Consider the following 10,920-nt stretch of genomic DNA (forward strand, 5'->3'; position numbering starts at 1 on the left):
GCTGCTCTGCCTGTCCTCGCGTTCTAAAAATGCTGATCCGAGAGCGTTGGTCTAGCGCGAGCTTTTTCTATCGCATCTTGCAGCCATCCTTGCTTGGTTTTTTGGGTTGGTTGGGGTTTTTTCCGACCTGTGCCCGGAGCGGAGATGTTTATCAGGGAGCCCGCCCCTCGATGTGTGTTTTTCAGGGATGCTACGGATGAGGAAAGGCGAGGCTTCGCAGAAGCCGCTCCTCCTCTTAAAGCTCTGCCCCTGACGAACTCGGCCCGGCATCCAGCCTGGATACTGCGCGCCCCCGCGCCACGGAGCGCCCCCGGAGCGCCCCCGGGCTCCCCCCGGCCGCGCCGCCCCCGCGACGTCACCGCTGCGGGGCGGGGGGAGCGCCGCGGCCACGTCTCGCGCTCCCTCCCCCAGCGCGCACGCGCGGCGAGGGGGCGGGGCCGGGCGGGGCGTGCCGGGATTGGCCCGCGGCGGCGGTGACGCGGCGCGGCAGGCGGAAGTGAGGGGCTCCGACCATGCTACGGCAGGTGAGGCGGGGCCCGGGGCCCGGGGCCGGGGACCGCCGGGCCGGGGACCGGGGCCGGGGGGCCGCGACCAGGGGACCGCGACCGGGACCGCGACCCCCACCCCGCGACCGCTGCGGCAGCGCCCGGTGACGGGGGTGCGAGCTGATGGGCGCTTTCTGCTGCCAGGGGCCTGTAGCCTCCGGGGCTGCGTTGCCAGGGGACCTGGAACACCGCAGAACCCCCTCGGAATCGAGCCCGGATCCGTCAAAAACCCGGGGGCCGGAGCAGCTTGATGTTCCGTCGCGCTGCTCGTCGGCGCGCCGGCTGGAAGCCCTTGAGGCAGCGTTGGGCTCACGGAAAGGGGTTTCTGGTTGAGAACCCTGGGCAGCTCTGGTGCCGTTGGTGTCACGTTTCTGTAGGGTCTGCAACAGGGATGTGCCCTGTCTGTAGAAATAACCAATTCTGAATCCGTCACCGGTATATTCACCAAAATGCAGGAGGATGTGAACCTGTTGCCTGACATAGGGATAGCTTTTGTACAAGGGAGTAAGTTCTCCAAGAGGAATGCAGAATAAAGGGCCCTAGAGTAGGCTGTGTAGTTAACTGGGTGCATAAAGGAGCCTTGGGTTCATACTGTGAGTTTATTTAAGTCTCACAAATCAAAATATAGAACAGAATCCAATTACTGCATTTTTTTCTTTTGTATGTGATTAAATCTTCATGTTCTTCCCAAATTAATTTTGATCTTAAGGTGCCATCGTAAAATCATAGAATATTTTGGGTTGGAAGGGACCTTTAAAGGTCATCTATAACATTCTGGGTAACCAAAACTGTCCCTGCTTGAAGTTGAAAACAGATTCTTTTTTCTGATGTAACGTTGCATCTGTTCCCTGCTTTAGGACAGCAACGATGACATTGAGGATGTATCTCTCTTTGATGCAGATGATGATGTATCCAGGAGATCAAAAAAGTCAAAAATAAGGTCAGTGGCCATAGAGAGAGTTTCTAGATGAGTTCTGGGCAGAAGCCTGAGGAAGGAAGGACTGCCATATTACATCAAAATATGCAATGGCAAATACTTTCTTTATTTGGTTAGAGGTAATGGAGAGTGACTTCTAGAAAACTGAGAGTGCCAGTTTGAGAAGCTCAGCTGGAATTTGTAGATCTGTGCCCTTATGCCTCTAGGTGCCCTCACGTTTAATGTGTGTTTGTCTTTCTGTATGTAAGGGGTCCACACTGCTGCAATGACTCTGTGTAATGGGAGGTTCTCACTGTGTTGAGTGCTAGTTCTGGGCTAGTCCGTTATCTCTTCCCCAGTCTTTGTTCTCAAGTGTGTTTGGTGCTGCCCTGCTGCCTGCTATGTCCTGGCGTAGTTGGTTCAGCCGCCTCCTTCCTTCTTCTGCCCAAACTCCTGCCGCAGAGCAGCGTCCATACACAGGTGCTGTGGCGACCCTGGCTCTGCACTGCACGTTTCTGACCTGGAAACTGCAGAAATCAGAAAGAAGGGCAAGTCTGCTGTGTTGAGAAATGTCATCTTTCCTTCAGAGGTATTTCCTCTGTCAACATTTTTAAATTTACCCCATAAAAATTGCTTTACATTGAACACGAGGTAAAAGTCCTTGTCCCCTTCCACCCCAAATTCTGTCTGCATGTGGGATATCGCTGCACGTAGAATGTGTCTTCCTTATGATGAGCTTCTAGTTAGTTTATTTCCCATATTTTCAGCAGTTGTTGCACTGGGTTTGTGTTACGATGCTGATCGTTATCCTGTGAGTTAGTGGGAGATCGCCTTGGCAATGTCATTTCTCTGAAGTTGCTTCAGTCTTGTCTGAAAGAGCTGTGACTGTACTGTACTTCATTCCAGGCATCCAGTGGCATCATTTTTCCACTTATTCTTCCGAGTCAGTGCAATAGTTGTCTATCTGCTCTGTGAGCTCTTAACTAGCAGCTTTATTGCCTGCATGGTGACAATTATCCTCCTGTTGTCATGTGACTTTTGGGCTGTAAAGGTAAGTTCCTCTTAACGTTTTTTCTTATTTTTGTCTTACTATATAAGAATAATTGAAGAGAGTGATATTCATGTCACAAAAAAAAGTAACTTCTTTGTGCCTTTCCAACAAAATGATACCCAAGATACCCTCAAGTACTGTGATGTATTGCAAAGTGTTAATGAAATAATAACTCCTAAGTCTCTGTGTACATGACTTCTTTTTGAAAATCAAATGGAGAACCTGTATTAGACTTTCTTTTAAGGTAGCACAGGCTTTGTTATCAGATCACTTTTGAATCACCAGAAATATGCCTCGCTTTTCATTATTACAGTAATTTGTTATTGTACTGGACACATCAGAACATAGATTCTTGTGGACATAAGAGCCATGTAATCTTGTTTTCCCAAATGTGAGGCAAATGAGCACTGTTGAAAATAGCAACCCAAACAGCTGAACTTTGGCAAATGGTTTCTTTTAGCAGAAGATACAAAGCTCATTGCTTTTCTTCTATTTCAGAATGTCACAGGGCGATTGATGGTTGGCCTTCGCTGGTGGAACCAGGTGGATGATGACGGTAGAAGTCACTGGGTATTTGAAGCCAGGAAGGTAAATTTTTTTTTTTTTCTTTTAATTGTTTCTGTTTTATGAAACCCCTATTAGTTGGTGGTTATGCTTGTGATGGTAAATTGCATGATGTAGATGTTTACTTCCAGCCACAGATCTGTAACCACGGGCTTGTTTCATGTAGGCTGCTGAATGAACTTTTTGATTGTTGAATTATTTAAAAATTCTCATGATGTATTGATCTGGCTTAATGTAAGTAACCTAAAAGTTCCACATAAAACGCAGTAAAGGTTCCCATGTCACATCAGTAAGCTACAAGTTTCCTGGTGTGAACTTGGAACAGCTGACGTAGCTTTATCTCCTATAGAAAACTATTGGAAGTAGGAAGAAAAGTATAGCATTTGTCATGGTTATTGCTTTGACTTTGTGTTCATGATGGCTACTGCTATCTCTCTCGTATCCCATCTGTCAGGCACCTCACAACATGTCACGTATTTACCCTTTTGATCCCTCCCTCTTATCTCTCTCTGTATGGAGCTAACAGCATGCAGATCTGGGGTGAGATAAAGGTTATTTCCTAGATCTCATGGGAGGTCTGCGGTGGTGTGGGGACTTGAACCTAAACCTTCTTCAGCTGAGTTTGTGCACTCACTACAGGCACATTGTTTCTCAAAACCATGCTAGTTTAGAAAAGCTAGAACATACTGCGTGGGGAGGGCAGGGGGAAGGTAGCTGAACTGCTGGTGATGCTGTAAATTTACCCATAAGTTGTTAACCCAGTCCAGATTTTTCAGCTATTATAGGACAAAGTGATTGTGAATCAGACCTTTGTGTGTGTAAAGAAAAAATTATCCTACTTCGATGCCCAAGAGTATCAATATTTAGTTCTGCCATTGCTAGGATTAGTGTAATTCTGGTTGTCTGTGCAGTGATTTTTGGGTAGAAAACATTACCCATTTGGCTGTTTCTAAGCTTTGTAACTGAACCACACAGTAAATGTCATGTTTCCCAAACTTAACATTTTAGCCCCAAAAGCATTCCAAGAGGATTTGATGCTGCTGCCTCCACTGTTTCTGACAGAAAATTGACAAAAGGGTCCCTAAATTGAAACATCTTCTGTTGCAGAAAGATCTTTATGTGATGTAGAAATTGATCTTGAAAGTACCCAGTACTGTTGTGTGGAGGCAAAAAACAAGGGGCTTGTAGATTCTGGACTGTTTGTAATGACAATGTGATCTATACAATGGAGCAGCCTGTTAATCTCCATTTCCTTTCTGTTTCTAGGTATCAGCGCAAGGGAGTAAAACCTCATCAGAAGCAGAGTCCCGAATTTTCTGGTTAGGTCTAATTACCTGTCCTATGATCTGGGTGATATTTGCTTTCAGCGCTCTCTTTTCTTTCAAAGTGAAATGGCTGGTGAGCTGACTCCTTCATTCAGTAATTGATCTTGCACATTGCAAGTAAGGCATTGCAAATTAGTGACTTTATTTTCCTGTGACTTAGGCAGTGGTTGTGATGGGAGTGGTGCTTCAGGGAGCCAACCTTTATGGTTATATCAGGTGTAAAGTTGGCAGTAGAAAGAACTTGACGAGCATGGCGACCAACTATCTTGGAAAGCAGTTCTTGCGGCAGGTAAGATTTCCAGGGTTTTGGAAACCCTCCGGTCATATTTCTTTCTGTCCATGAACTTTCCTCCTGCCTAGGTATGAAAGGAAAGAACGAAAAAGTTGTTGTTTAGAGTTCCACAGTGGGACCCTTCACACCTTACTTCCTTGTGAATTTGAGCCCCCTTAGTTAAGTCAGAGTAACTTGCTAATTATTGGCATCAAGCTCCATTTGCAGTGTCTCGTGAGCTTGTATTATTTGCTGGTGCCATGGACAAGTGCCATAGAAGTTACTGGGATATGGCTGGTATATTGGAAATAAGGAACTCAGTGAAAGTGGTCACAGAATGAAATAGCTTTTGATAAACTCCGCTGCTCTTGGATAATGCATTGCTAAATTACTCCTTTCATTGCACTCCTTCCTCTTCAGGTTGTGCTAGCCACAAACCCATGCATCTGGAGGGATGTTGCATTCGTCCTCATGCTTCAATGCACAGCTGCAGCATGTGTAGCTCTTAGCTGAAAGGGGTGCCGCTGCCTGTTACATTCTTTCTCACTTCCAACCAGCTCTTCTCAACAGGTCCTTTTCTGCCCCAGTGCTGGGTTTTCTTCCTTCCACAGGTCCCTGCAGCAGTATGCACAACAGTCCCCTGTTCCACTTCTAGGCTGTCATTCAACTTCTGCTTTTACCGGGTTTCCTGACTGTGGCTGGCTGTATTATGCAGATGACTCTGGGGACAGGTGGTTTGGCTGCCACAGGTTCAGAAATGTTTGCTGGAATTAGTCATTGCTGTCATTAGTGTGATCAGAAGCTCAAACATTGATAAACCTTTCTTGGCAATCTGTGCTAGGATTGTCCTCTTCTGTAGCTTGATTTGCTTCTGAATGCTTTTACCACTGCAGTGCTTAACCAAAGGCCCAGACCAGTCTCAGTCTCTGGCAGAAGTGAATGTCTTGCCCCAGAATTATGGCAGTGAGTCACATAGTTCTCCTGTACTCCTTTTCTTTTTTTTCTTTCTTGCCTTCTGCAGACTGTGGCTAAAGAGGACCAAACTGCATCCTGAGTATGGTGGAAGCCTCAAGCCAGACTGGATTCACAGTAATGAACAACAGAGAATATTGCTCTGACCATGAGATTTGGGAGCTGCATACATGAGGTGTGAATTAAAAGAAGTAAATAAATTGTGCAAGACTTCAGGTTAACACTCCTAGCAACTTATATTCAATTTTCCACTAGCAGTTGGTTTTTAAGTTCTTTATTTAGTTTGATTAACTAGAATTAATTTGCTTAAACTTTAAATTAAGAAATATCCTAGGTGGCTCTCATACAGGTTTAGAACTACTGGATGAATTAAGAGAAAATTGCTGGACATCCTTCTTTGGAAAAACAATGCACAAGCCGAGCCTTCTGTTATCCAAGAACTCCCCCAGCTCCTCCAGTAGTTGGTGCCTCAAATAGTTTCAGTTGTGGACGTTGCTGCGTGTTGTTCTTGGAGGTCATTGCTGCTTCTGTTATGAAGTTTAGATAGCACACTTTTGGCTCCGCATTTCTCTCATTCTGTGATTTGAATGGTGCTGAGGTGGTTGCAGTGAAGGGCATCTAAAGGAAATGTTGCTGTTGGCTTAGTGGGACGATTATTGAAGTCTCGTGGAAACTGCAGAAAGTGACTTCTGAGCAGCTCTGGTCTTTTATTTATCTGAAGCATTCTTGGAGGTCTCAGTAACATCTTAAACCCCTGGATTTATGGGAAGTCCCTCTTCTACCTGTAGGCCTGTGTCTGTATGGAGAGCATAGCGAGAGTAAAATGAGTTTACAAGGAAGGTTGCAGGCACAATTTCAGAGACAGAGTGAATCTGAGAGCGGTCATTGTCTGACTAATGCTGTTAAAGTGATGCCATCTGGCGTCATGTCGGCGCCGCGCAGTAGCATGCGTTTGGTGCCACAGGTCGTCTTCTCTGGCCAGGAGGGTGTAGGGTGATGCGGTTTGCAGTTTCCTCACCAGCCCCTCAGCACAGGGTCGCAGGGAACGGGACTGACAGGGGTTTATGTTTCTTGAATCCATGCAGTATGCTGTCCTTAAGCCGTGCTCCCCAAGGGGTCTGAGGGCTGGAAAAAAAGCCTTTTGTAGGATCGTGAAATGTTGGCTGGCAGTGTTCACTTAGATGGCAGGAAGTGGTGTGTTTTGTGTGAAAAGCTGTATGAAAGGGGTCAGTTCCTTCTTGTCACGTAATTCTGTTCAAGGCAGATTGTGCTTTCGCAGCAGTGGATATTGTAAACTTTGGATGAGGTATTTTAAATTAAGAATGTGGTTTCTCTTTGCATAATGGGTATTTGTAAATTGTGGGATTGTATTAACATGATTTCTCTCCCTGTACTGTAGCAATACTTGGGAGCTGTACATTTGTTTAACTCTTTGGATTGATACCTTCCTTTTGTAAATATGTATTTATAAAATCTTGAAATTAAAATAATGCTTTGTTTAACCAGACCAGATAGCCCTTCTATGATTCATGGCTGAGCTCTGTTTATACACTGTATTCTTGTAATGTAGTTTTAACAGGGGTTACTTGTCAAGTTCAACAGTGCTGTTCAGTGAGCTCTGGCACGCTTCCTTTCACCCAGGGGGTCTTGGACAGTTTTCCCTGTGCAAACACTTTCTTTGTAAGGGTGCTGGAGTTGTTATCATGCAGAGCAGAAGTAATTGTCACTCTGTAAGGCTCAGCTGGAGTGGCTAAGATACTCCTTCTGAGGGCACTTGGAGGGCCCCTCTGCCCAGGTCCCTGGCTTGCTCTGGGCAGGTGGCAGTGTGCTACCGTAAATGCTCGTGCTGCCACGTAGTGGGAACTTCTAATCCCCATTTACGTGGAAGGGATGATTTATTTCTAAGGAATGAATGTAAACAGGCAAAATGAAGTCAATCACTGAAGTAAAGGTGCTTCTGCAGCCACACGGGGACGCGCAACTGCAGCATCTGGCCTGTACAGGGTGATGGAATGGAAATCCTTTCTGCTCCAGTCCAACAAGCCCCCAGTTTGCTGCTGGTGTTGGAGGGACGGCACTGACTCTGGCACAGCTCCAGCCACGAGGTAGTTGTTTTAAAATGTGTTGAAAGTTTTGGACTTAATGTTTATTCTCCTGCTTGCCAGAGCTCCCCCCAAACTGCTGGAAAATAGAGAGTGCTTTTCTGGAAGTTGCAGTTTATTTAATCAAGGACAGGGGCATTTATTAGTATGTGCCTTTAAATATAGCCCTCTTTGGCTTATTTTTAGCTTCTTGGCAAATATTCAGTCTTCTGGCTTCTTCAAGCTGGCATTTTATTGCGTTTCTCCACAGCATGGATCGGAACCAAATTTCTTATCGCTGCTTCAGTTGTGTGTGAGTCTCGTTTGATTTTTACTCCCTGTCTGCTGGGGTTTCCTGTGAAGCAGGAAGTGGGAGTTGCTGCAGAACGGGGAAATTCTCTGAATGTGCTTTTTTCGACAAGCCTCAGGAATCCACACTAAGCCAGTTTCTTGAGCATTAGCTGTGTAATGGTGGCCCCACCTAGGACCTCCAGGCCTGGGTGGTGGCTGAACTTTCAGGGTTTACAGAAGCAGAAATACTCCAAGAGCAATAATAATAAAATACTGTTTGCTCTGAAATAGCAAAGTACGTGTCGGATGTTGCAACCACAGCTGAAAGGTGGGCTTGAAATCATCCTCATTTTACAGGCAGAGCCATTTTGAGTCCTTGGAGTGTCTTGGGCCAGCAGGGAGCTTGCTCGCACAGCTGGGGACAGAACAGGCCATGGGGGACGTTTGCTGTCCGCTTTGGCTTGCGTGAGGCCTCATTCTTCCCACGTGTCCTGGGGATGAGCCCCTCCGTTGCTCCTTGGCCACAGCGGGGACCTGTCCCCTGCTGCTGCCACAGACCACCCTTGTTTTGTCACCTGCCGTGGTGCTGTGCAGCCAGCTGGGTGCTGGAGTCCCCAGGGAAGGTGCCTGATTTCAAGGGCAGAAGCAATGCTTCTTCTGGCCCCGTGCTTTAACATATTACCGTGATGCATCCAGATATTCTCAAAACACAAAAGCTTTAGAGGCAGTTTTGCCCTGTTGGGTGCATCTCCCCTTCCCTCTGTGCTACACCCCTGCCCCCGGGGAGAACCACAAGGAAAGGCAAAGGAGGGATGCTGAGTGCACGCAGGCAACCTGGCCCCGGGCACTTGGAGCCTGTCTGTCTTTTCCTCCAGAGGTTTCTTGGAGACTTGCCGGGCCTGGAGGGCTGCAGGGAAAGGTCTATTGTGGTTGCTTGGCAGAGGCCATGGTCAGCCCTGCTCATATGGGACAGGACATCCCAGCTGGTATTTCCTAAACAAAAAGCTGCAGTGACTAATGGAGAGTGACCTTTGGGAAGACCAAAGGGAGTGGGGATGTGGGTGAGGAGGGTGGATGTTGGCCAGGACCCAGCGCTGCTTCCAGGGCTCCTGGCAGGAAGGAATTTCTCGCTTCCCTCCTGCCTTTCCATGCAAACAGCCCCAGTTTCGGAGCAGGCGTCCCTTTCCACCCTGCAAACCCACGGCAAACCGAGACCCTCCCCACTACCTGATAAGACAGGCGAAGGGTAGAGAGAAAGGAAGTGGTATTTCTGTTTTACTGATAGCAGCATTTTTATACCACAGAGGACACGTGGGCCCATCATTATCTGCCTGTGTGTGCCGAAAGCAAACCGGGTGTGTTGAACACAATTGCGGTTCCTTCCTATCCTCTCCAGTGCCAGCATGTGCCTCAGGGCAGCTGACGTTGGGGACGCGCTGCACTGGTTTCTGCCACTCAGCCGCAGGCTGCCACACTTGGCTGCTTGAATTTCACTCCTGTTTCTCAGGGGAGGCATCGCCTTTGGGCAGCTGCTGTGGGGACAGCCTCTTCCTCGGCTCACAGCAGGTACGTGTGCTCCCAGCTGTATCTTGAAGCTGTAAGAACGGCTCTCTGGGTCAGACTGAACCCGTCAAACCCCAGGCTTGTCTTGAGCAGTAGCTAATTCCGTGTGCCTTGCAAAGGCTGTATGGAAATGGCAAAATCACAGCCACGCTTCCAGGAACACCTTTTGTACCTCCACAAGTTTGTGGCTCCCTCTATGTCACCTGATAGATTTTGCTGCCATTAATTTGATCAATTCCTTTCTGAGCCCACATAGACTTCTAGTATTTGCAGTGTCTTGCAGCAGAGCACTCCACAGATTAACAGTAGCCGTGGAAAGACTCTTCACATCTCATTTGTGTGGAACCTGCCTCCAAATTAATTTGGTGCCCATCTGATGAGGGAAGGAAAGGCCGGGAGTGTTCTGTGTTCGCCACCATACACGGCAGAGAGACGCTGGGGTTTGCATTAAACATGGCGTTTGAAATCCCCAGACAGACTTAAACTACTGTTGGGATCCTGCTGGATCAGCTTGCTGAAGATCCAGGGTCTCCACTGAAAAGCCACTAGCTCACACTGCAGTGCCAGGAGCAGTTTGCATCCTCCAGAATAGGGTTTACTGTTTGCCAGGATGTGTCCCAGCAAGCTCACAAGTTTTGCTTGGGTAAAGATGTCCAGGAGGACGTTGTGTCTTCATGTCCAAGGGGACCTTTGTAAGGAGGCGGTTGAGCAATTGGACCTCAAGAGAAGACTTGGGATGTGGGGAGATGTGGGATTCCTAGCTCTTCCATGTATCTTTGTTTTGTTTCTTATCCCGGCAGGGCTGAGGATGACTCAAATGCTCTGCAAGGAATGGAGGGTGCTTTGATGCCCAGCAAGGAAAGCGAGCCAGTGCGAGAATGAGCAAGCAAGCCTGGGGCTGAGACACCATTTTTAATGCATTTACATGTTTTGGGCTAATCCCAGCTCTGTGCCCAATACTTTACTGGGGCAAGCAGCACAAGGATACACATGGTTTTCCGATGATACTCAGAAAGGCTGGCAGGGGTTGTCCCCATTTCTCCAGATGGGTAACAAGGAGCAAAACCAATGCAAACACACCAAGCCTTGCACAGTGGCCAGGCTGGGCCAGGGCCAAGCAGGTCCATCGCAGGGCAGGAGCTGGGCCTGGAGAGGCAGTGGGGCAGCATGAGACAAGACAGAGTGTTTCTTACAGCAGACAGGCTGTGGCTTCCCAGGGGTGATGGCAAAGGACAGGAGTGACCCTGGGGTGTGGAGCACCCAGAGACACTGCTGCCAGTCCCCGCCCCCCCCACTGCCCAGCATTCACAGCATGAAATGAACCCCGGGGTGACTGCGGGC

At 47.8% G+C, this 10,920-nt stretch overlaps 1 protein-coding gene across 4 annotated transcripts; it reads left to right on the forward strand.

Moving 5' to 3' along the window:
• The first annotated feature begins 501 nt into the window (after positions 1-501).
• Positions 502-10,673, forward strand: TVP23C (trans-golgi network vesicle protein 23 homolog C). 4 transcript variants are annotated; one of them, XR_012831531.1, is made up of 9 exons: positions 502-524; positions 1,403-1,485; positions 2,368-2,512; positions 3,011-3,100; positions 4,343-4,474; positions 4,562-4,690; positions 5,694-5,819; positions 7,608-7,749; positions 9,321-9,532. XR_012831531.1 is itself a non-coding variant. In XM_075719646.1 (7 exons), exons 1-7 carry the CDS (start codon positions 513-515, stop codon positions 5,724-5,726), a joined length of 624 nt encoding a protein of 207 aa, XP_075575761.1. In that variant the 5' UTR covers positions 502-512; the 3' UTR covers positions 5,727-7,151. The 4 variants fall into 4 exon arrangements, 2 of the variants coding, with proteins under 2 accessions (XP_075575761.1, XP_075575762.1); XR_012831532.1 differs by lacking the exons at positions 7,608-7,749; positions 9,321-9,532 and adding an exon at positions 7,567-7,585; XM_075719646.1 differs by lacking the exons at positions 7,608-7,749; positions 9,321-9,532 and having other exon boundaries at positions 5,694-7,151.
• The last annotated feature ends 247 nt before the right edge of the window (positions 10,674-10,920 follow it).

The sequence above is a fragment of the Pelecanus crispus genome, chromosome 12, assembly GCF_030463565.1.
Source record: "Pelecanus crispus isolate bPelCri1 chromosome 12, bPelCri1.pri, whole genome shotgun sequence".
NCBI lineage: Eukaryota > Metazoa > Chordata > Aves > Pelecaniformes > Pelecanidae > Pelecanus > Pelecanus crispus.

What these genes read in the sequence shown, in the direction of transcription:
- TVP23C (XM_075719646.1), top strand. An exon ending in GGGTATTTGAAGCCAGGAAG is followed by an intron (nt 3,101 to 4,342) that starts GTAAATTTTTTT and finishes TTCTGTTTCTAG; the next exon opens with GTATCAGCGCAAGGGAGTAA. An exon ending in CTTTCAAAGTGAAATGGCTG is followed by an intron (nt 4,475 to 4,561) that starts GTGAGCTGACTC and finishes CCTGTGACTTAG; the next exon opens with GCAGTGGTTGTGATGGGAGT.